Raw genomic sequence first — 26,224 nt, 5'->3', positions numbered from 1 at the left:
ATAATTCGCAGAATTTTGCATTTATGGGGGGGGGGAAAGAAAATGAAAATTCTCTTTTGCTCACCAGGGGCGTCGCGGGAATCTGTCAGGCCCTAAAAGGGCTGGACATTCCTACACTACGTACCAACCAGTATGGTGCAGTAGTTAAGAGTACTGGACTAGGGCTGGCGAGACACAGGTTCAAATCCTCACTCAGCCAAAAAGCTCACTGATCTGAGCTGATCACTCTCGTGCAGCCTAACCTACACCACAGGGTTGTGGTGGGGATAAAGGGAGCGAAGAGAAGAAACAGGTATGCCATCTTGAGCTCCTTGGATAAAAGGCGGCATGTGAACCATCACCATGGAGGTGCCAGTTCACACAAACAGTGACCCCATGGGAGTGTGGCATGACCGGAAGCTGGAAAGTGCCTGTATACTATTGAGGCAGCTGTACATACACATGGGCTGCCATCACGTGTCCACAGGTCTGAAAACAAAATTATGGACATCAGGACTCCAAAATATAGAATATTTTTATGTTGGTGTGTAATCTGAACGATGCATTATAGACTACCTAATCTCAGTTGTTCTTGCAATGGCTTAAGATAGAACTAGAACCACACATCTATCTTTGGAAGAACTGGGCCAGGGTGGAAGAACTTCTCTTTCAACACAAACACACAAATACTCACCTCTGGTGTGTAAGTGAACACCTGATGAGCTCGCTTTAAAACGTCTATTGCTTCAGTGTAGGACATTCTAAAGAGGTGGGGGGAAACCATGTCAGAGTTTTGGCTCATTCTTACGGGACATACATGCATTTATTTTAAATAGTTGTACTCCATCTTTTAGGAGAACATCCTCCCAGCTGAACACTCATTTGGAGAAGGACAGCAATGATACAGCATAGCCTTTGCCCTCCTCCAGGTGCCTACTCCGAGGGAGGCTCGGAAGATGGCAACAAGGGAGAGGGCCTTCTCTGTGGTGGCCCCCAATTATGGAATGATCTCCCTGATGAGGCCCACCTGGCATTAAAATTACTATCTTCTCGGCACCAGGTCAAGACTTTTCTCTTTTCCCAGGCATTTAGCAATATGTGATGAACTTCATTGATCCTGGATCTGGTTTTAGGTTTGGCTGACAGCTTATAGCTATTTTTAGATGTATATTTTTGTGTGTATGTTGCCTGTTTTCATGGTTTTAAATTCTGCATATCGTTTTAAATTGTTTTAATCTTATGTAAACTGCCCGGAGAGTTTCAGTTATGTGGCGGTATAGAAATATAATAATAATAATAATAATAATAATAATAATAATAATAATAATAATAATCCTTTGCCTGCAGAGGGTCCTGGGTTCAATCCCTGGCATCCCCAGTTAGAATAGGGGTGGCCACTTGGGTGTGTGTGTTAAACCCTCCTCCTGTGGGCTGTATTCCTGCTGCTTCTCCATAATGGTAAATTGGTGATTTCCACACACACCCCACTGTGAATTTCAGTGGTGGGGGGACATGGGGGGTAATTTGGCCACATGCAGGCTGCTGGTCGTGGGTTGCCCGCCCCTCAGTTAAAAGGATTAGGTAGCAGGTGATGCAAAGAGCCTGTATCTGAGACCCCAGAGAGCCGCCGTTGGTCAGAATTCTCACCTTGATAGACAAAATAGTCTGACCTGGCATGAGGCAGCTTCCTCAGAAATCAAGAAATCCTGGGAATGTAGTTTTTTAAGGAAGCTGGGGGCCTCCCGCAAAGACATCTTTGCACCTGCACAAATTCAGGATCCCTCCAATTCTTGTGGGGCATTTTGGGCAAATTCAGCTGGACTGAAACATTTGCCCCAAATTCGCCACCCAATTCTCAAGCGGCGAACCGGTGGTTGCCATTTTGGAAGCTGGGATATGACTCCCCAAACAGTTTTGCGGAAGAGGCTCCGCCCCTTCTCTATTTTTTGCAATATTGGCGGTGCAGCAGCAGGAGCCTCACTCTGGCCGCCTCCATCCTTCAATCCTACAGCGCCATTGGGAATGACATTTAGTGCTTTGGAATTTGCCCGAAATGCCACCCCCAAATTGGACGAACCCTGAAAACATGGGAGACCAGCCCCATTTCCTATGGGAGGTTGCTTGGCCTAGTAACCTCTGTGGCAAATCTACATGGGCATACATCAAAGGACTGTGGCTCCACTCAGACAACACTTTCCTCTACGCAGTGGGAAAACTCCACTCAACGGTTGAGTTTTTAAGGGGCCCTCTCCACACAACATGATCTAACGCTGCCGTTGTGTGAGTGTGGGCTACCGTGGAGTTGATTAAAACACAACACAACGTTTGATAAACAGTTTCTCCACCCTTTCTACTCTCCCAGTCCTCCGATGGTATCCCATCAGCCATTGCTGCAGAAAAAACAATCCCAGTGGCTCTCCTAGAGCAGCACTTGCTCCTTTCACCACTCTAACCAGGGAATTCTGTAGCCAGTGGGAAAAGTCCACTCAATGCAATGGGAAACTCCATGGAGCCCTCCACACAACACAATGGTTGTGCAGGAACTCTCCTCTAAACAGCGTGGTGTGTTTTCTAAAAAAAATCTCAACCATGGCGTGGAGCATTTCCCTCCAGACGACAGATTTCTCAACGGTGGTGTAAAAACTCCACCGTGGAGTTCTGAAACCAACGTAGAGTAACGTGTTGCCTGAACTGTATGTGCCAATTTCCCCTCACACAGCTCACGAGTAAGACTGAAGGCATTTACACCTCAAAACGCTAAGCCAGGTCCTCCTGGCTCCCTCTCCACCAAGGAATCATAGAATCATAGAATAGCAGAGTTGGAAGGGGCCTACAAGGCCACTGAGTCCAACCCCCTGCTCAATGCAGGAATCCACCCTAAAGCATCTCTGACAGATGGTTGTCCAGCTGCCTCTTGAAGGCCTCTACTGTGGGAGAGCCCACAACCTCCCTAGGTAACTGGTCCCATTGTCGTACTGCTCTAACAGTCAGGAAGTTTTTCCTGATGTCCAGCTGGAATCTGGCTTCCTTTAACTTGAGTCCATTATTCCGTGTCCTGCACTTCCCAGAGTTCACTGTCCTGAACTCTGGGAATTGTAGATTTGTGCAGGTGCAAAGATGTCTTTGTGGGAGACCTCCAGCTTCCTTAACTCCCCCCCCAAAAAAAACTACATTTCCCAGCGTTTCTTGTATGGGGCCACCCTGTGACAATAAAAGACAGTGAAAGTTCAGTTCTGCTGCCCTGAGAGCCTGTCACGTCGGGCTGAGGGAAGCCACAAACAGGCAGTTAGGGAGAAAAAAAATGAAAAACCTCAATGCTACTTGGCTAAAATTAAAGGAAGATGGTTTGAGGGTAGAATGTCAGGGCTGGTGGTGCATTTCAGACCAAAACATGAACCTCATTCATTTCTGCACTTGTCAGTATATAGAGTGCTGTCTCACAGCCCAGTACGGTTTGCATGCAAACACACAAAATTAAATTTACTTTTTTAAGGAGGAAAATAGCTTGAGCAGGGGGCGCTTCACCATCCCTCTCTGCTCTAAATAACCTTATTCTGAAGCATCATTCGTTTATTCGTTCATTCATTCGATTTGAATACTGCCCAATTGGCAAATGCCCTCAGGGTGGCTTTACAATCATAAAATCTATCAAGAACAGCAAAATAACCAAAGAAATAACATCAACAATTTTTTAAAAAATAACAATAAAACTCTCAAAACTATACAACACTAACACATTGAAACTATGTTAAAACATTAAGGAGCCAGTCGTAAAACTACCAATCAGAGCAACTGATCAAATTTTAAAGGCATGATTAATGAGGAGGATCTTAACCGGACATGAGGGGAGACATGATAGCACTCTTCAAATACTTGAAAGGTTGTCACATAGAGGAGGGCCAGGATCTCGTCTCGATCCTCCCAGAGTGCAGGACACGGAATAATGGGCTCAAGTTACAAGAAGCCAGATTCCAGCCGGACATCAGGAAAAATGTTCTCTGTGAGAGCGGTACGACAATGGGACCTGTTACCTAGGGAGGTTGTGGGCTCTCCCACCATAGAAGCCTTCAAGAGGCAGCTGGACAACCATCTGTCAGGGACGCTTTAAGGTGGATTCCTGCATTGAGCAGGGGGTTGGACTCGATGGCCTTGTAGGCCTCTTCCAACTCTACTATTCTATGATTCTATGATCTAAGACAGCAATCCTATGCCCCCCTAGACAGCACCTGGAGGGGCCATAGGATAGTTTGGATTCCTGGATCTGAGGTTGAAGTTAGGGCTTTAAGCCAAGTTCCCTGTGCCCTCCAAGCGTGGGGAGAACCCCACTGGCAACCCCAGAGGGAAGGTAAAGGGGGCGTTCCCATGGGCAAGAAGAGGAGGTGACTAGGGAGGCTGGCTTAGGAGGAATCCTCCGGCCTCCACAGCCTCCTTCCCTCCTAGTCCCTGACGAATCAGCTAGATGGGCGAAAAAGCCCATCTAGCTGAAATGCAGAGTGGGAGAAGCACGACGGTGAAGATCACCTTTGCCGCTTCTCTTGCTCTGCATCGGATAGCTGGAAGCTTCCGAATTCAGAGGCTTTTGCCTATCCCCATAGGACTGTGCCCACAAAGTACTTCATGCACAATGAAGGACAACAAAGGTGTACTCAGTTAAGGCACATGCCTGCGGTACGAGCACAGCAGATATCTGTGGTCTTCCAGATTTTAGTCTTTCTTTCTTTTTATTCTTCCATTTTGGTGTAGCTTTAAATCTGTTGCTTGCTGCATTATGAATCTTTTGCACGGCTGCCACGTTTCATTTTGGTTTGGTTTGCTGTTTTATACTGCAGTTTTACGTTTGTATATTGCGTTTTATCATGTTGTATTTTAATTGTCGTGAATCGCCCAGAGAGCTTCCGCTATTGAGAGGTACAGAAATGTAATGAATAAATAAATGTTGTCAGCAGGGTGGCAAAGTTGACAAAATTGCCCAAAAGCTAGGAGAGGAAGAGATCTCTATCACATGGGGGAAAACAAATACAAAACACACACACACACACACACACACCCCCCTGTCCTCATCTCTGTGTGTACCAAGGGCACTATAATCTGAAAGAAACCTCACATGATGCCAAATGCCACACCCTTTTTGACATAATGGCCACAGTTTGTAAAACAAGCAAACTCCAATGTATTTGCTTACGTTATAAATTGGTTCTTCAGCATCTGTTCCAACTTGGCCTTAATAGGGAGGTGAAATGGGGGGGAAAAACAATAATTTATAACCGCTACCAGAAAGAGCTCAGAAAAAAATCACATGTTTGTTCAGAAGCACTTAAGAAAGCAATAAATTACTTTGCTAGAAGTCAGCAAGACTAAACGGGAAACCAGTTGCAATTTCTTCATACAGAAATCAAAACTGCGTCAAGGGGACTCAAATTCTGCACCGCAAAACGGCGGATGGAGCAATATACATCTTCGCTCGCTTTTGCATAAATTCTCAGCTTTGCGCCTCTCAGCCTAACACACTTAACATAAGAACATAAGAAAGGCCCTAATGCTGGATCAGACCGAGGCTCCATCTAGTCCAGCACTCTGCTCACACAATGGCCCACCAGCTGTTGGCCAGGGACCGACAAGGCAGGACATGGTGCAACAGCACCCTCCCACCCATCTTCCCCAGCAACTGGTGCACACAGCCTTACTGCCTCGAATACTGGAGATAGCACACAACCATCAGGGCTAGTAGCCGTGGATAGCCGTCGCCTCCAGGAATTTATCCAACCCCCTTTTCAAGCCATCCAGATTGGTGGCCATCACTACATCTTGTGGTCGAGAGTTCCATAATTTAATTATCCTGTGTGTGAAGAAGCCCTTCCTTTTATTTCTCCTGGATCTCCCACCAATCAGATTCATGGGATGACCCCCTGGGTTCTAGTATTTTGAGAGTGGGAGAAAAATGTCTCCCTCTCCAGTTTTCATACCATGCATAATTCTGTACCCCTCTATCACGTCTCCTCTTAGTCTCCTTTTTTCAAGCTAAACAATCCCAGTTGATGTAACCTTCCCTCATAGGGGAGATGCTCCAGACCCTTAATCATTTTAGTCACCCTTTTCTGCACTTTTTTCCCCAGCTCTATAATATCCTTTAGGTGTGGTGACCAGAACTGTACACGGTACTCTTAAGTGTGGTCGCACCATCGATTTGTATAAGGGCAGGATGATACTGGCCGTTTTATTCTCAATTCCTTTTCTTCTTTTTTTCTTCTTTTTTTATATATATATTTTATTTTTCCAATACTTAAACATATAACATTGCAATTAAAGAAAACAACAACAACATTACTACATAAATGCTGAGTACATTAATATCGTATATTTTCACTTTCACTATTTAACATAATCATACTTAACATAAAAGTGCACCCCCCACCTCGGGATCTTACTCCTGTTTCCAAAATCTCATACTTTCTTCCGCTGGCGGTTTCCCACTTCCCTTAGAAAACACAAATATTAGGAACTGTTTCCAGATTCCTTCAAAATCATTCGTTTTTGCTATACCTCTTCTCACATTAATATTACATGCCAGTTTATCATTAATAGCTATATCCCATACTTCTTTATACCATTCTTCAATACAATACAATAATCACCTTAAATTTTCCAGTTCCTAGCTACAATCAACCTTGCTGCAGTCAGCAAATTCGTTATCAGTTCCTTAGTTTCTTTTTTACATTTTAAATCTTCAAATAGTGACAGTAACGCAACTCTTGGTGTTTGTTCTATCTTCATTCCCACAATTTCTTCAATCTCCAAAAACACCATCTTCCACAGTTTTTGTACATATTTGCATTCCCACCACATATGTAAATACGTTCCTTTCCCCCCACATCCTCTCCAACAATTTGCTGAGTGCTGGTTATTTATCTTATTTAATCTAACCGAGGTTAGGTACCACCTCCATATGATTTTGTAATAATTCTCTTTTATTCTCACTGACATATTTCTCAACGCTCTTTGTCTCCATATTCCTTCCCAACTCTGTTGTCCTATTTGTACATTCAAATCTGTCTCCCAAACCATTTTTCCTGAACTATCTACCATCCCTTTCTCCAACAATATTTTATATATATTCACTCATTAACCCTTTTGTCGCTATTCTTTTTCCCTTGTCCTTTTCTTTTTTTACTATTAATTCGTCAAACTTCAACAATTCTCTACAATCTCCATTTTCTCTTACCACTGTTCTAATTGCCAATAATTTAACCAAGTTATTTTTTTATCTTTTATCTCTTCCAACTTCTCTCTTGTATTCATTCCTCTTAACCAATCCCTTAATTTCATTTTATTTTTCTCTATTAAAACTTTACTTAATCTACCCTTTAAATCCTCCGGGAAATTCTTTAACATTATTACCGGTGATAAAGGGGAGCTGCTAAAAAGCAACTCCTTTTTATATTTACTCCAAATTTCCCAATGGAATTTCAAAAGCGGATTACCTATATTTTCAGCCCATTTTTTACCTCCTTCCCTAAAAAATACATTTTCCAAGTTCATCTCTATGTTACTTGTAAATTTATCTTCCATCCAATCTAAATCTCCTACTCCTATAATTGCTTCTACAATATGTCTTAACCTATTGGCTACATAATATAAGTTAATATTTGGGAGACCCAATCCTCTCTTTTTTTGGCTCAAATACCATTTATTCTTATTTATCCTCGCTTTCTTATCCCCATTACAGTATTTATAATATTCTGCCAACTTTTAAGCTCTATTTCTGAGATTTTTATTGGTAGCATCCTAAAAACAAAATTAATCTTTGCTAAAATCTTCATTTTTACTAATGCTATTCTTCCAAACCACGATAAGTTCAATCTTTTATATTTTTCCATTTTTACTAAAATCTCTTCTTTCAAGCTATTTAGGTTCTCCTCTAAATTCTCTAAATTTTTTGTAATTCTAATTCCTAAATATTTAATCTGTTCTTTAACTCTCATTTCTGTTCCTTTTCCTTCCCAATCCTTCTCTTCCTTTTTTGTATAAACATCATCTCTGATTTTGACCAATTTATTCTTAACCCAGTAATTTCCTCAAACTCTCTCAATTGCTGTTTGAGGAAATTACTCTTAAGTGTGGTTGCACCATCGATTTGTATAAGGGCAGTACGATACTGGCCGTTTTATTCTCAATCCCTTTTCTTATAATGCCTAACATGGGGTTTGCCTTCTTTACAGTGGCCGCACGCTGGGCAGACATTTCCATCGAGCTGTCCACCACAATCCCAAGATCTCTTTCTTGTTCGGTCACCGCCAGCTCAGATCCCATTAGGTTCTACTTGAAGTTTTTTTTTTTTGCCCCAACGTGCATCATCTTACACTTGTTTACATTGAACCACATCTACCATTTGGACGCCCACTCTCCCAGCTTAGAGAGATCCCTTTGGAGCTCTTCAGAATCCCTTTGTGTTTTAACCACCTTAAATGATTTGGTGCCGTCGGCAAACTTGGCCACTTCACTGCTCACTCCTGATTCCAGATCATTTATGAATAACTATGCTGTCTGGGGGATTCTGGGAGCTGTAGTCCAATACATCTGGAGAACACCAGGTTGGGGAAAGCTGCTTCATTGCATTTAAAAGATAGGTAAGGTATAAAGAACACAGCCTCATGTGGCGCAGAGTGGTAAAGCAGCAGTTTCTGCAGCTGAAATTCTCCCCACGGCCTGAGTTCGATCCCAGCAGAAGCTGGTTTCAGGCAGCCGGCTCGGGTCGACTCAGCCTTCCATCCTCCCGAGGTCGGTAAAATGAGTACCCACTTAGCTGGGGGAAAGGTAATAACGGCCGGGAAAGGCAACGGCAAACCACCCCGCTGTAAGGCCTGCCAAGAAAACGTCAGCGAAAGCTGGCATCCCTCCAAGAGTCAGTAATGACTCAGTGCTTGCACTAGAGGTTCCTTTCCTTTTCCAAAGAACAGTAGTAGAAAATGTTTTTGTTTTACCTCTTGTCCAGGAGCTACATGTTTATGAAAAAGCTCAACATCACGGGGGCATTTGGACAGCACCACCTCCGTCACCTTCTTGAAAAGATCCTCCATGACCTAAGCAACGGCAATGGCGAGGGAAGAGAGAGAGCAAGAGGATTACAGAAAAATAGCAGCACATCATTTATACAGCTCTCTGAATGCTGCAGATGCTTTGGACTACAACACTCATCAAACTTCTGTTGGCTATGCTGGCTAGGGCTGATGGGACTTGTAGGCCAAAACATGCCAAGGGCCACAGGTTGCCCACCCCTTCTCCAATCTGGTACTCTCCAGATGATTCCAGTGATCAGGAATGCTGGGAATTGTAGTCCAAAACATCTGGAGGGCATCCCATTGGAGAAGGCTGTGTTGTATCTTTCAGCAATCCTTACAAGACTTGGAAGACATGATTGAAACGGAAGGCATGAATCTTAAGCAAACAAATAACCCTCCTAGGTTGGCTAGTATTATTATAGAGCAATGGGAGACTGAGAGCGGCTTGTCTAAGTCCACCCAGTGATTTCAGGGCCAAGACAACAGATGAATTGTGCAACTATTCTGGGCGCCACACTTCAAGGAGGAGGCAGACAAGCTGAAGCGTGTTCTGAGGAGGGCAACGAGGATGATCAGGCGTCTGGAAACAAAGCCCCATGAGGAGAGACTGAAAGAACTGGGCATGTTTAGCCTGGAGAAGAGAAGATTGAGGGGAGACATGATAGCACTCTTCAAATACTTGAAAGGTTGTCACACAGAGGAGGGCCAGGATCTGTTCTCCATCATCCCAGAGTGCAGGACACAGAATAACAGGCTCAAGTTACAGGAAGCCAGATTCCAGCTGAACATCAGGAAAAACTTCCTGATTGTTAGAGCAGTACGACAATGGAACTAGTTACCTAGGGAGGTCGTGGGCTCTCCCACACTAGAGGTCTTCAAGAGGCAGCTGGACAACCTTCTGTCAGGGATGCTTTAAGGTGGATTCCTGCATTGAACAGGGGGTTGGACTTGATGGCCTTGTAGGCCTCTTCCAATTCTACTATTCTATGATTCTATGACTTCCCAATTCGTAACTTGGTTTTCTAGCTACTGCACCCCACCAGCTTACAAGGTTCGAAGGCCTTACTCAGGCCTAATCTACACCAAGCAGGATACTGCATTATGAAAGCGGTATATAAAAGGCAGGAGCCACACCAAGTAGGATGTAGCACTATGAAAGTGATATGAATGTGGGATATGATATGTGTCAATGGGCCCTAACAGTGGTCAGGGCACTGCAATACTGCTATAAAGCAGTAGTGTGGCTCCTGCTTTTTATATACCACTTTCATAGTGCAACATCCTAGTTGGTGTAGATTAGACCTCAGTTTAAGGCAACTTCAGGTACTTTTGTATCTTCCTTCCCGATTTCTAAACGCTTCCCTGGAGAGAATTTTAGATCACACGCTCCTCCTTTGGGGGCAAATTATTTAAACACCTCCTGAAGGCGTTCCTGTTTACACAAACTTTCCCTGAGTTGTAAATGATACCATGCTGCTGCTCCATTTGATTCCCCCCTCCAAAATATTGTTTTTATTTAAATTGCTTCTATTGCTTCTGTTCCTTATTTTTTCTTTGTTGTAGCTGTTTTAATAGTGATTTCTTTGGCCTGTAAACCGCTTGGAGAAAAAGAAATAACGGGCTATCATAGAATCATAGAATCATAGAATAGCAGAGTTGGAAGGGGCCTACAAGGCCATCGAGTCCAACCCCCTGCTCAATGCAGGAATCCACCCTAAAGCATCCCTGACAGATGGTTGTCCAGCTGCCTCTTGAATGCCTCTAGTGTGGGAGAGCCCACAACCTCCCTAGGTAGCTGATTCCACTGTCGCACTGCTCTAACAGTCAGGAAGTTTTTCCTGATGACCAGCCGGAATCTGGCTTCCTTTAACTTGAGCCCGTTATTCCGTGTCCTGCACTCTGGGAGGATCGAGAAGAGATCCTGGCCCTCCTCTGTGTGACAACCTTTTAAGTATTTGAAGAGTGCTATCATGTCTCCCCTCAATCTTCTCTTCTCCAGGCTAAACATGCCCAGTTCTTTCAGTCTCTCTTCATAGGGCTTTGTTTCTAGACCTCTGATCATCCTCGTTGCCCTCTTCTGAACACACTCCAGCTTGTCTGCGTCCTTCTTGAATTGTGGAGCCCAGAACTGGACGCAATACTCTAGATGAGGCCTAACCAGGGCCGAATAGAGAGGAACCAGTACCTCACGTGATTTCGAAGCTATACTTCTATTAATGCAGCCCAAAATAGCATTGGCCTTTCTTGCAGCCATATCGCACTGTTGGCTCATATTCAGCTTGTGATCTACAACAATTCCAAGATCTTTCTCGTTTGTAGTATTTCTGAGCCAAGTGTCCCCCATCTTGTAACTGTGCATTTGGTTTCTATTCCCTAAATGTAGAACTTGGCATTTATCCCTATTAAATTTCATTCTGTTGTTTTCAGCCCAGCACTCCAGCCTATCAAGATCACTTTGAAGTTTGTTTCTGTCTTCCAGGGTATTAGCTATCCCACCCAATTTTGTGTCATCTGCAAATTTGATCAGTGTTCCCTGCACCTCCTCGTCCAAATCATTAATAAAAATGTTGAAGAGCACTGGGCCCAGGACTGAGCCCTGCGGCACCCCACTCGTTGCCTCTCCCCAGTTTGAGAAGGTTCCATTGATAAGTACTCTATTTCACACTAGGGATGTGTGAGAATTTTATTTCAGTACACATATCATGTAAACACACTTGGTTCTGTCAAGTGGTACGCAAGTACTATTAATAAATCATAAATCATTCAGACTTGCGTAGAAATAAGCTTGAAGTGGCTTCAACTAGCTCGCTAGTTAAGGTCCTCACTGGACCCTCAAAGAATATTCAAGAAAGGAGCATCAGACTCAAGTGATGTACCCCAAAATGCGCTTGGGATGGACCGATAATTTCTTCACCTAGTTATTTATTTTATTTTATTTATTACATTTTTATACTGCCCAATAGCCAAAGCTCTCTGGGCGGTTCACAAAAATCAAAACCATAATAAAACAACCAACAGGTTAAAAGCACAAACACAAAATACAGTAGAAAAAGCACAACCAGGATAAAAACCACGCAGCAAAATTGATATAAGATTAAAATACAGAGTTAGAACAGTAAAATTTAAATTTAAGTTAAAATTAAGTGTTAAAATACTGAGAGAATAAAAAGGTCTTCAGCTGGTGACAAAAGGAGTACAGTGTAAACTTTCTCACACCTTCCTTCCGCTCCATGCATTTTAGCTTCCTGCGGACCCTAGCATCAGCTAGCTTGTTGGGACACTCTCCTCCGGAAGAAAGCTCACTTCCCACTGAGTGTGTAGGATTTGGCCTTGAGGAGATAAGCTTTGGTGAGGGCTGACTTCCAGCTGGGGAATCTCCCGTGAGAGCTTCCTCCCCCACTGGTACAGGCTGGCTGGTGACTGGCGCTGAGTCTTCTAGTTCTGAATCTGGTTCTGATTGATTACCTGAAACACCTTCTCCCAAAACAGGGACAGTAGGGTTAGACATGACATCCAGGCACCATTACTCCTGGAGTCCCTTCCCAGGCCATGTTTGTGTGTGCGCTCAGACTCTGTTGGAGGCCTTTTCGGACATCCCCTCCACATCATTCATAAGAACATCAGACGTGCCATGCTGGATCAGACCAAGGGTCCATCTAGTCCAGCACTCTGTTCACACAGTGGCCAACCAGCCATCAGCCAGGGACCAACAAGGCAGGACATGGTGCAACAGCACCCTCCTACCCATGTTCCCCAGCAACTGGTGCACACAGGATTACTGCCTCGAATACTCATGCAAGGCCTCAGACAGGTAGGCAAATTCTGGTAGGCTCACTTGATCCTTGGATTAGGATGGAGAGAACATTCTGTTCTACATAGTGTTACAAAATCTCCCAGCTCAGCTCTCTCTCTCTCTGTCCTGCACTTTCAGTTCCCTCTTCTAGCACCTGTGCAGTGCATCACTGCAGCTAGCCAATCACATTGTCTTTTGCCTCTTGGGCTCCTCCCCCTCCACAGCTAATTGAGTGAGTTCTCCCGCGGTCTCTTCTTCCTCCAGCACTTATAATTGATGGGCAGCAGGTCTCCCGACTCCTCACCCCAAAGTTTCCTTGGGTAGCCCAGATCACAACAGCCAGCCCACCACTGAAGTAAACAACAAGGCAAAGCTAGAGAGCCCCTGCGGAGAGTGAACAGCTACTGCGAAAAGACAGAGAATGAATGAGAGTGAGGCAGAGAGCTGCACTTGAGGTGAATGGGACCCTTCAGAGGACCTTGGGCCTTGCAATGAATGACACAGCTAATGGCCACATGGAGCATGAAGGAACTCTTTAGGCCTGGGGTCTCCAACATGGTACCCACAGGCATATACCTCTCTTGGAGCTCACCAGGGCTACCGGCTTCTCTAAATATATATATATTTAATTTAGCAATTTAACCCGGAGGCTGGCATGCTGTAAGGAAAGTGCTACCTTCCAGCACCATCTTTATTTGGGTTCAAAAGAGTGGCTTAGAGTTTTGGAGTTCAGGCCCATCTCTGCCTTGTTCTTTGGCAAGTTACTCTATTTTTAGCCTAGCCGACTTGCCTTCTTGGGAAATGAATGTTTTGTGGGTGGCCATGCCCGCCATTTTATGAATGGTCAAGGGGTCCCTCCCCAAGACCACCATTTTGTGAGAGTGTCTGTGACACTCCTCCCAACATTCCAAATGTGCCCACTGACCCAAAGAAATTGGTGACCCCTGGTTTAGGCTATACATGGAAGGAGGTAAAGGAAACATGTCTCTTCCAGCCTTTGTTAAGCTGGAATCAGTTGAAGTCTTGAAAGAGAAAAAATAATACTCTGCATCTCATGACACCCACTTTTTTTTCCCCAGGCAAGAGAAAGCAGTTTCAGTTTGCACACTGTGGGCAGTTAATGGTTAGCTCATGGCAGAAATGCGGTGACACAATCAGGTTGGAAACCAATGCGCCACTTTCGTTTCCTCGAAAGGGGAAACTTTCTGGTATGTATTGAAGCTTCTGCATAAGCAAATCAGCACAGCTGGTGATCGCAACAGTGTCTTTCCATTTCTCTTTACTAGAGTGGTTTCAAGCAACTTAAAAGACAAGAACCCTACATTCAAATGCCCTCACCCTGGATGGTGTTCTATCTGGAGCAGTGAAGCCTCGCTACAAACGATATTCATCAACCAGCTGACCACTCTACAAACCTTAAAAGGCTTTGCCCAGTACCCAATTCAATCTAACACCTATGGGTCATTCCTGTCAATTAGAGCAGGGATGGGTAACTTCGGGAGGTCAGGGGACCGTTTTCACCCCTCTGCAGGCCGCACCACTTTCCCCCACAGCACCCCCCCCCCAAAGTCATCGAAAGCAGCTACGAAATACCCAAAGGGTCAAAATTAACTTTTCAGGATCAAAGAGGATTCAAAATGGCCGCTTCATATTTTATTTTATATTAATTTTTACATTTATGGGGGCAGGGCCCCCGCCTGCAGCCCGTGGGCCACACGTTGGCCATCCCTGAATTAGAGCGTGACAAGAGAAAGTTTCACTCAATGAAAATACTCCAGTCTAGGAGTCCGGTTCCGCTAGAGCCTCCTTTGGAAACACACAGCCCTAATCGACACAGGATATTGCACTATGAAAGCGGTATGTAAGAGGCAGGAGCCACGCTACTGCTTCATAGTGGTATAGAAGTGCATTGACACGTACTATATACCGCTCTCATAGTGCAATATCCTGCTTGGTGTAGATTAGGCCATAGGCCTCATAATGCATACACTGGCCTACCCAAATTCAATCATGAATCCTTCGTTTGACCCAGTTCAAGCAAGCCCAACGTCGTCCCCTTTGTGTCTCTACAGGTATCCCTATAATTACCCATGAGTCCAGATCCTTGATGCGATTACAGGATCCAGCTCATACAGATGTTCTCTTAGGAACAGAGGACGTTGCTTATTCTGATTCAGACCATGGTTTGTCATGATCTGTACTGTCAACACTGACTGTCAGAAGCTCTCCCTATCTGGAGATGCTGAGGATCCAACCTGGGAGGAGAAGGTCCACTGAGCCACGGCCTCTTTGTGCCTCCATCCAGGACATCTGGATTGGAGCGTTTCCCAAAAATTCTCTGTCGCTCTCTGATGAACAGCAGTGGCCCTGGGGTGCTAGACTGAATTGGCTACTGGAAAAAGCCTTTTAGGGTTCTATTCATTTTTATTTATTTATTTCATTTTTATACCGTCCAACAGCCAAAACACAGTTACATGTTATCCAGCTGGTGGTTAAGTAAGAACACATGCTGGATCAGACCATGGGTCCATCTCATAGCAGAGTTGGAAGGGGCCTGCAAGGCCATCTAGTCCAACCCCCTGCTCCATGCAGGAATCCACCCTAAAGCATCCCTGACAGATAGTTGTCCATCTGCCTCTTGAAGGCCTCTAGTGTGGGAGCGCCCACAACCTCCCTAGGTAACCGGTTCCATTGTCGTACTGCTCTAACAGTCAGGAAGCTTTTCCTGATGTCCAGCCGGAATCTGGCTTCCTGTAACTTGAGCCCATTACTCTGTGTCCTGCACTCTGGGATGATCGAGAAGAGATCCTGGCCCTCCTCTGTGTGACAACCTTTTAAGTATTTGAAGAGTGCTATCATGTCTCCCCTCAATCTTCTCTTCTCCAGGCAGTGGGTACAAGAGCCTGCCCCTGCTCCTGTACTCACTGCCACCTTCAGGGACAAGGACACACTCTCAACCTATGCCATGTCAACACAACTTTTTTATTAATAGACGAACAGTTTCTTTTTTCTGTCCTCAATCATAGAATCATAGAATAGCAGAGTTGGAAGGGACCTACAAGGCCATCGAGTCCAACCCCCTGCTCAATGCAGGAATCCACCCTAAAGCATCCCTGACAGATGGCTCTCCAGCTGCCTCTTGAAGGCCTCTAGTGTGGGAGGGCCCACAACCTCCCTGTGTAACTGGTTCCATTGTCGTACTGCTCTAACGGGAAGTTTTTCCTGATGCCCAGCTGGAATCTGACTTGCTGTCACTTGAGCCCATTATTCCGTGTCCTGCACAAGCTGGAGCATGTTCAGAGGAGGGCAACAAGGACGCCAGGTGAAGACCTTTTTATGCTTCCAGCATTTTAACAATCTATAAATAAATTTTAACTTGGTGTTTTAAATTTGTAATTTTTGCATTGCTGTTGTTTTTATCTGGTTGAGCTTTTATATTGTATTTTATATTATGGTTTTATACTATTGTTTTATACCTTGAATGGTTTTAATTTTTGTGAACCGCCCAGAGAGCTTCGGCTATTGGGCGGTATAGAAATGTAATAAATAAATAAACAAGATCAGGGGTTTAGAAACAAAGCCCTATGAAGAGAGACTGAAAGAACTGGGCATGTTTAGCCTGGAGAAGAGAAGATTGAGGGGAGACATGATAGCACTCTTCAAATACTTGAAAGGTTGTCACACAGAGGAGGGCCAGGATCACTTCTTGATCATCCCAGAGTGCAGGACACGGAATAACGGGCTCAAGTGACAGGAAGCCAGATTCCGGCTGGACATCAGGAAAAACTTCTGGACAGTTAGAGCAGTACGACAATGGAAACAGTTATGTAGGGAGGTTGTGGGCTCTCCCACACTAGAGGCAGCTGGACAGCCATCTGTCAGGGATGCTTTAGGGTGGGTTCCTGCATTGAGCAGGGGGTTGGACTCGATGGCCTTAGAGGCCCCTTCCAGCTCTACTATTCTATGATTCTACATGTTGTCTGAATTGAGCCAGAGAGAGATCAGTGGCCCCTCTGCTGTTAGCTTCTTTCTTCCATTTCCTCTCTTCCCTACCTGACAACAGCCCTCGGAGTCTCCCTAAGTCTATCCCTTACCTGATTCTATCCTCCTTCCTCCTGCTTTTCTTGCCAAGCATTATTCGTTGCATTTGTTTTTGCTCATTCATGCTTGTTCTGGACGATCGTATATGGTTCTATTCCCCTGTCCTTTGAATATCCCTTGTTCATTGTTTCATTGTTCAAATGAATATTACTATTCCTGAACACCGTGTGTAGGTGTTTTGCGTCTGCGTGTGCATTTGTGTGCATTAAGTAACTAGGCCCCAAAAAGAAAACCAAAAAATGTCAAGTTGTGATGCACCGTACTCCAAATTCAAAAATCCCCTTTGAATGGTTGCATACAGCTGCAATAGTGTGTCACTGGAAAACTCCAAAGCAACCAACTAAGCAAAATCGGCAGATAGAATTTGGGAGACTATGGCCTTAGCTAGACCTAAGGTTTATCCCGGGATCATCCCAGGGTCGTCCCTGCCTGCTTCCGGGATATCCTGTGTGTCATTTACATGAACAGGGATGATCTGGGATAAACCTTAGGTCTAGCTAAGGCCTAAGACTATGTATAAACTTAGGATTGCTCCTATAATGAGTGGATTTGTTTCTTTAGTGATCATGTTATAAAGCCTTACACAGCTTGGGACCACAAATACCTGACGGAACGCCTTTCCCGACATGAACCTACCCGTACACTACGTTCAACGTCTAAGGTCCTCCTCTGAGTGCCTACTCCGAGAGAAGCTCGGATGGCAACAAGGGAGAGGGCCTTTTCAGTGGTGGCCCCCCAATTATGGAATGATCTCCCTGACGAGGCTCACCTGGCGCCAACATTGTTATCTTTTCGGCGCCAGGTCAAGACTTTTCTCTCTGGCAGTTAATGGCATATGGTGAGTTTGTTCATTTTTAACTGACCCCAGAATAGTTGTTTTAAAAGGATATTGTTGTTTTTATGCTTTTGATGGTTTTAATGTTTAGCCTGGAGAAGAGAAGATTGAGAGGGAGACATGAGAGCACTCTTCAAATACTTGAAAGGTTGTCACACAGAGGAGGGCCAGGATCTCTTCTCGATCCTCCCAGAGTGCAGGACACGGAATAACGGGCTCAAGTTAAAGGAAGTCAGATTCCAGCTGGACATCAGGAAAAACTTCCTGACTGTTAGAGCAGTACGACAATGTAACCAGTTACCTAGGGAGGTTGCGGGCTCTCTCACACTAGAGGCATTCAAGAGGCAGCTGGACAACCATCTGTCAGGGATGCTTTAGGGTGGATTCCTGCATTGAGCAGGGGGTTGCACTCGATGGCCTTGTGGGCCCCTTCCGGCTCTGCTGTTCTGTGATTCTGTGAAATTTGGTATATTTGTTTTTGATGTTCACTGTTTTTAATTATTGTAAAGCACCCAGACAGCTTCAGCTATGGGGCGGTATATAAATGTAATAAATAAATAAATAAATAAAAATAAATAAATCTTTGTTCTTCTTTTCATTGCCTTTAAAAAAAACTTCATTTCTAAATAATATTTCATGCAAAAAACCCCAGCAACAACCATTCCTTCAGCCTGTGTGTTGCAGAAAGTGAAGGTCACATATGGGTCTATGTAAGACATACATAGCAAGCTGCTTAACACTAGATCTGGCACTTTGTTAAGGTACTGTTTACCCTGACTGGAAGCAACTTCCAAGGCAGCGAGAGGATCTTTCGTGTCACCTTTTGGTCCTTTCACCTGGAGATGCCTGAGATTGAATGTGGAACTTCCTGCATGCCAGGCAGAGACTCCGCCACTCAGCTAGAGTCCCTGCTCATTGAAGGGAGTCTTCCGTCATCCAACAATTCTCTCCAACGTCTCCAGAAAATTTCCCATCAATCCACATTTCTGCCTCCCCTTGCAACATTCGCCCTTGAGACGTTCTTAATTTTCAAAGAAGCGGAGTTTCTGTTTCCTCAAGATCATTGAGGAACCCAGATAAAAATAGCCTTAGAGCTGCACTAGTATCTCAATTAAATTAGCAGAGACTTAAACACACACACGTACACCCCATGTTCACAAAAGACGGGGTTGGGAGCGCAAGACTCTCAACTCAATCATGGCAAACCAGGGCAATGGTCAGCCAGTGTGGTGTCGTGGTTAAACCAGACATTGGGAAACTGGTATCACTTCATCAAGCCCATCCATCACATGAAGAATGTACAGGATAGCGAGGTACTCTACCCTAGTTACTAAATGGGATATCTAATATTCTTGATAAATGACTATCAGACTTTGAAAAGATGATATCACTGGATCAAGTTCATCCATTATGTTTAATTGAATAAACTAAAAGAATGTAATTGGATTTTGAATACATATTCAATTAATTGTTACTGTTTTGAATTTTATTGTTATTATCTTCCTTAACGGGTCGTTGAAAACCGCTATTCTGAATAATGATTTTTATAGTGTAGGGTAGGGGGCACTGGGCATGAGTTTGTGGAACCAAGGGGGCGGTGACCTGAACAAGTTTGGGAGCCACTGGGATAGAGTGTTGGGAACAGCAAATCTCCACAGTAGGAGGGACTGGAGGCTTTCCAGCCAAAAAAGCTGCAGCACTGGCAGCCAATCAGCTTAGAATCATAGAATAGTAGAGTTGGAAAGGGCCTACAAGGCCATCTAGTCCAACCCCCTGCTCCATGCAGGGATCCACCTTAAAGCATCGCTGACAGAGGGTTGTCCAGCTGCCTCTTGAAGGCCTCTAGTGTGGGAGAGCCCACAACCTCCCTAGGTCATTGGTTCCATTGTCGTACCGCTCTAACAGTTAGGAAGTTTTTCCTGATGTCCAGCCGGAATCTGGCTTCCTGTAACTTGAGCTCGTTATTCTGTCTCCTGCACTCTGGGAGGATTGAGAAGAGATCCTGGCCCTCCTCTGTGTGACAACCTTTTAAGTATTTGAAGAGTGCTCTCATGTCTCCCCTCAATCTTCTCTTCTCCAGGCTAAACATGCCCAGTTCTTTCAGTCTCTTTTCATAGGGTTTTGTGAAACCTGCCCGCTGCCCGGCCTTCCTGCGACCTACTTTGGGCTTCATCCACCCCCACAACCCTCCCAGCCTCAACCTGAGGTGAGATCATCACTGACAGACGGAGCAAAGAAAAGGTCAGCAACTTTTAAAAGGCGCAGTTTTGGGAGAAAACCCCATAGTGGCTGCGAATTGGAGGCTGCGTCACATCAACAAAGCAGCGCCAACTCACAGCCACCCCGGGCTAAACAGGGCATACAGAAAAGCCCTGGGTGATTTACAGGAGATCTGCCAGGATTTCTAACTCCCAATTGTTTAATAGCAGCAAAAATAAAGCGACTTCCCAACCCTAAATAATACTGTTGAAATGAAAGAGGTTTGGAGTAACCAGAAGTGCTGTTTTAGATTTGTATTTCTGCGCTGCTATTTTTTTATCCTGGTTGTGCTTTTATATTGTATTTTATATCATGTTTTAATACCGTTCGTTTTATACTTTGAATGGTTTTAATTTTTGTGAAATGCCCAGAGAGCTTTGGCTATTGGGTGGTATAAAAATGCAATAAATAAATAAATTTAGAACAGGATGGGGAATTCAATTTTGGAGAAGCTCTCAGAGGGAGGGGGGATGACATTCTAGTGGTGGGCGGGGCTGAAGGCAAAAAGGGGCAGGGTCAAAATGCCAGCACATTTTAGAATGAAGCTCTTTCGGCCAGTAACAGAGCCTTATGAATGGGCAGCAAAAACGCACAAAAGATGGAAGAACACCGGATGATTGTTGGTCAGGAGAAAAGGGTGTGTGGCCATCTATGGAACCCTGGAGAACCGGATTGGGCCCCCAAGAGGACTGGACCAGGGTCTCACACCTAAGGTTCTCCATTCGTAGGGTGACCATATGGAAAGGAGGACAGGGCTCCTGTATCTTTAACAGTTGCATAGAAAAGGGGATTTCAGCAGGTGTCATTTGTATATATGGAGAACCTGGTGAAATTCCCTCTTCATCATAACAGTTAAAGCTGCAGGAGCTATACACTAGAGTGACCAGATTTAAAAGAGGGCAGCTTTAACTGTTGTGATGAAGAGGGAATTTCACCAGGTTCCCCATATATACAAATGACACCTGCTGAAATTTCCTTTTCAATACAACTGTTAAAGATGCTGGAGCCCTGTCCTCCTTTTCATAGGGTCACCCTATCCATTCCTAGTGTAGAAGAAATGGGAGTTCTGATCTGTGGCAGCTACTGCCTCCGATTTGAGTGGGGCGGTGAATCCGCTTCGGGTTTTAGTCAGAACTCTAAAGGAGTACTGCTTTTCCTTAAACTTATGTATAACTCTTTCCCCTTTTGTTTTTTGAATGAACGGTACACATGATGAAAAATGATGATATTCCTATATATGTAATGTGGTTTTTTTGTTTACATAATGTATTTTCTGTTCTGTTGATATTCACAATAAAAAGGAAACACACACACCCAAAAAAGAACTCTAAGGATAGCTCCTTTAGAGTTCTGACAAAAAGCTGTAGCAGATTCACCACTTCATTGACATTGGAGCCACCAGCCTCCTCTGGTTCAGCTACTCAAAACAAATTACCAGCCTCTAAGTGTGTCTGCTTTGTAACAGTCTCCAGTTAATGGATCTTGAGGAGTTCTTAGATCCTGCCCACCTGACGTTGGCTCACCTGCATGATATCCTGAAGGCTTTCCGTGAACGACAACTCCGCCTCCACCATATAAAACTCAGCCAGGTGCTTGCGGCTTTGAGAATTGTCAGCTCGGAACGTTGGACCGAAAGTGAATACCTTGGTAAATGCCCTGCAATGTGAGGGGGGGGGGGAGGAAAAGAAGCCACATGCAGAAGATATTTAGGCTGCGGTGGAGGGCTATTGGCCAGATCCTATGGCATCAACCAATAGGCCTCCATACAATTCTTGGAAGACATTTTCAAACAACAACAGCTTCTCTTTTCAGGATCTCACAGCCGAATCATAGGAAGCAAATCAGAAGATGTCTCCATCAAGCACAGTTTTCTTTATTTTGACCAGCAGTGGTGCTCCAGGGTCTTGGGCCAAAATCTTTCCCCATCATCTATCTAGCTCATCCTTTTAATTGGAGATGGTGGGGATTGAGTCTGGAACTTTTTTTATAATAAGACATCCTGTATCGTTTTATGAGAGGTGGGTTACCATTTCCTCTTTCCCAGCAAGTCCAATAAAGAAAAGTTACCTCCTCCTCTGACGGAGACTGAGTTCCCAGGGGCAAGGCGATCTCTGAGCCTATCCAATATGCTCCTGGGAAGATTTCGCTTCGACTCATGAAGAGTCTTGGAGAATTTCTTCCCAGCTCTTCCTGGAGTACACTCTGCTTCTGCTTCTTCAGCCTCCAAAGCCGACTGAGGCTCTGAAACCCAGTCCCTCAAACTAGGGTGAATGGGCCTGATCCCAACATATGCAAAGGTTGGAAGCTATTAAAGCTTATAGAAGGACTCAAGAGCAGATAAATTAATTATTGTTGTTGTTGTTGTTGTTGTTGTTGTTGTTGTTGTTATTATTATTTACATTTATATACCGCCTCATAGCTGAAGCTCTCTGGGCAGTTTACAAAAGTTAAAAACAGTGAACATTAAAAAGAAATATACAAAATTTTAAACCATAAAAAGCATAAAATACAAACAAGACAATATCCATTTAAAAACAACTATTCTGGAATCAGTTAAAAAAACTCAGCATATGCTGTTAAATGCCTGGGAGAAGAGAAAAGTCTTGACCTGGCGCTGAAAAGATAACAATGTTGGCGCCAGGCGGGCCTCATCGGGGAGATCATTCCATAATTTGGGGGGCCACCACGGAAAATGCCCTCTCCCTTGTTGCCATCCTCCGAGCTTCCCTGGGAGTAGGCACTCGGAGGAGGACCTTAGATGTTGAACGTAGTGTATGGGTAGGTTCATCTCGGGAGAGGTGTTCTGTCAGGTATTGTGGTCCCAAGCTGTGTAAGGCTTTATAGGTTAAAACCAGCACTTTGAATTGGGCTCAGAAACATACAGGCAGCCAATGCAAGCAGGCCAAAGTCGGTCTTATATGCTCGAACCTTCTGGTTCCAGTTATCAATCTGGCCGCTGCATTTTGCACAAGCTGCAGCTACCGAACCATCTTCAAAGGCAGCCCCACGTAGAGCGCGTTGCAGTAATCTAATTTGGAGGTTACCAGAGCATGGACGACTGAAGCTAGGTTATCCCTGTCCGGATAGGGGCGTAGCTGGGCCACCAAACAAAGCTGGTAGAAAGCACTCCGTGCCACCAAGGCCACCTGGGCCTCAAGTGACATAGATGGCTCTAGGAGAACCCCCAAGCTATGAACCTGCTCCTTCAGGGGGAGTGCAACCCCATCCAGAACAGGTTGAACACCCACTACATTTTAGATGTAGTGATGTGATAGAGCTGATGTGGCAAATGTTACTTTCTGCCCCCCTTGGGTCATTTAATGTAATGGTTTAAGAACTAGGAACAAAAGAAGCTCCTTTGTATCACGTCTGTCTGAGTAGCCCAGTATTGCCTGCCCTGACTGGCAGCAGCTGAAGCTGAAGCTGAAGCCAGGGCTTCAGACAGGCATCTCCCCCAAGGGGGTTGGACTTGATGGCCTTATAGGCCCCTTCCAACTCTACTATTCTGTGATTCTATGAACCTGGAGGTGCCAGGGATTGAACCTGGGGCCTTCTGCATGCAAAGCCTATGCTCTACCATTGAGCTACAGCCTTCTCTCAACGAGATGAAGAGCTCTACTACTGGACACACATCCCTCAAAGACACCTTGACAACTACTACCCATTCTCCCCCTGCTGAGAAATTCTGGGCTTGGTTTTCTCAAGGGGACAGTGGTACCTAGTAGGCCTAGCCAGTGCCCATGTGAACCAAGGCCAGGTTCACCCATGCAGCAAATGTGGTACGAGAAAACCAAATTGGTTAGAGTGGATTGTACCACCTATTTCTGCAGTGGGAGGTGGGGTGTCCCTGTAATTTTTAAAGCAAACTAGCACATAAAGATGTCCTATATTCCATGCTGTGCTGGTTTTCTACTTGTAGGGAGTTTCCCCCCCCCCCCTTTTGCAGTGGAGCATGTAAAAATATGACATTCCCCCTTCCCTGTCTGCAGCCTGAACTGGTACGGGGACCATCCTACCAGCTTGGGTCATTAACGCCGTCGTGCAGATCCAAATCCGCCCTAGAAAATGCCGCAGGATCCTTTGCAGCGCGTTGGAGTTGCTCTGCAGACCGGCCAATGAAAAATGGGTTGCGACATGTACATCGTTTGGCTTAATAGGATTATTGCTGCTTTTTAATTAAGATCAGCAGGGTCATTCTGCTTTGTTCTCTCATGGAAAATTCCAGTTTGCTCAGGAATGGGAATGAGGACTTGAATCAAAGTCTTTAAGTGCGTGTCTGTGTGAGTTCGGATGTTTTTGCCTCAGCAAGATTGGAGAGGTCACAGCTGTGATCTTCATGGGTCTTTTGGCCCTAAAAAACCTCGGTGTGTAAGATGCTTCTGCCTGAGTATCTGCCCTCCCCTGAATTCACCCACACAATTCTCCCCTACATTTTCTTATCGGTAAAATACAGATACGCAAATCGTTTCAAGCGCAATTTGCTATTTGCAAAGCATCTGCAGCTTCAGGGCTGGGAGCAAAGCCTTTAACAATACAATGTGGATTATTGGAAAATTCTCTAAATCTGCACCAGCCTAGCCTGGTGAACGGGTTGGTTGGGCACAAGATTTACTGGTTTTTGGCACCACTGTCCTTTATTGTTTTGTCCTCCAAGGTAGCTTGGCACCTGGAGAAAACTTGGAAGCCAGATTTACCTCCCTTGTTTTGCTTGGGTGGCAACCAAGAGAAGAGAACTGTCAACGCAGTTAGGGAAACTGAAATTGTCTCCATGTACTCTGTCCCAATTCCGCCCCTTCTTAGTATGCCATTAGCATCAACGGGACGGGGGCAGATAAATTACCCACACTGAATGAATTCCACATGCACTGCTATCTTTTGGAGAGGATTTATTTATTTTGGTTCCTTTTAAAGTTAGGGGATTGATTGACTGAATTTTAATCAAGGAATTCCTCATATTTTCAATCCCTCTTCTTCAAGTTCTCTTGCTTCTTCCCCAACCCCAAATTCCCAGTCAAGGAGATCGGTTTCTTTTGGTGGCTGCTTTACAAATCACACCAGACAGGTATGAAGATGGAGAGAAACAGGTGGGCCAGGGTAGGGGACTCTCCTACATTAACTGTCAGAGCCTTTTTAATCGTAAACCGCTTATTTAATTGATGAATGGCAATGAGGTTGCAGCCCTAATTTCAGACAATGTGAAATTTTTAGCTGGGCAAGGTGATCATTTCTTTTGGTGGCTGCTTTACAAATCACACCAGACAGGTATGAAGATGGAGAGAAACAGGTGGGCCAGGGTAGGGGACTCTCCTACATTAACTGTCAGAGCCTTTTTAATCGTAAACCGCTTATTTAATTGATGAATGGCAATGAGGTCGCAGCCCTAATTTCAGACAATGTGAAATTTTTAGCTGGGCAAGGTGATCATTTCAAAACAGACTACCTGAAAGACCACCTTGTCCCATACGAGCCTGGCCAGTCCTTAATATTTTATTATGAGGCTCTTATTTCAAGACCGCCACTATCAGAGGCAGATTTGGTTTGCTACACAAGGGAGGGCCTTTTTGGTGACAGCCCCCCGGCTGTGGAACTCTCTCCAAAGGGAGGCTAGGTTCGCTTCCTCCTTGCTATCCTTCCAACGGCAGGCAAAGACCATTTTATTCTAGAAGTCCTTTGGCCAGTAAGTGGCTGTGTGTGCTGGGTGCTGTTTTTTAATCTGTCTTCTGCTTAAAGCAAGTTGCAAGCTATTTGCACAGAGCACCCTCTCTTGGGTGGCTTGAAGACAGCAAGCCTGCTGACAATTCATAATCATTAGCAAAAAAATATTATTTTTTAAAAAATGATGCGCAAATTGAAGACAAGCATATGTTTTTTGGCCCCTGTGCTAGGCTACTTAAAAGTGTCTTAGAAGAGCATAGAAGCCCCTCTATTCAGCACTGGTTAGGCCTCATCTTGAGTATTGCATCCAGTTCTGGGCACCACACTTCAAGAAGGAGGCAGACAAGCTGGAGGGGGTTCAGGGGAGGGCAACGAGGATGATCATTACGCCAGTCCTTTTACAACTTCATTGGCTGACAGTCCAGGTCCAGGCCCGATTCAAAGTGCTGGTATTAACACTCAAAGCCCTAAACGATTTGGGGCCAGGTTATTTGAAGGAACGCCTCCTCAAATATGTGCCTGCCCAGACTTTAAGGTCATCCACAG

At 44.7% G+C, this 26,224-nt stretch overlaps 1 protein-coding gene across 3 annotated transcripts in view; it reads right to left on the bottom strand.

Moving 5' to 3' along the window:
- The window catches only part of NARS2 (asparaginyl-tRNA synthetase 2, mitochondrial), a 70,186-nt gene that overhangs the window by 9,783 nt on the left and 34,179 nt on the right, over positions 1–26,224 (bottom strand). For all 3 annotated transcript variants that reach the window (XM_063127266.1, XM_063127267.1, XM_063127268.1), the window contains 4 exons: positions 21,547–21,679; positions 8,958–9,056; positions 5,162–5,199; positions 674–740 (listed from right to left, as the gene is read on the bottom strand). In XM_063127266.1, the coding sequence (XP_062983336.1) occupies positions 674–740; positions 5,162–5,199; positions 8,958–9,056; positions 21,547–21,679 (337 nt within the window). The remainder of the gene's footprint in view (positions 1–673; positions 741–5,161; positions 5,200–8,957; positions 9,057–21,546; positions 21,680–26,224) is intronic.

Source organism: Elgaria multicarinata, chromosome 5 (assembly GCF_023053635.1).
Source record: "Elgaria multicarinata webbii isolate HBS135686 ecotype San Diego chromosome 5, rElgMul1.1.pri, whole genome shotgun sequence".
Lineage (NCBI taxonomy): Eukaryota > Metazoa > Chordata > Lepidosauria > Squamata > Anguidae > Elgaria > Elgaria multicarinata.
Note: the sequence above shows the minus strand (reverse complement) of the source record. Positions and strands in the feature narration are given on the sequence as shown.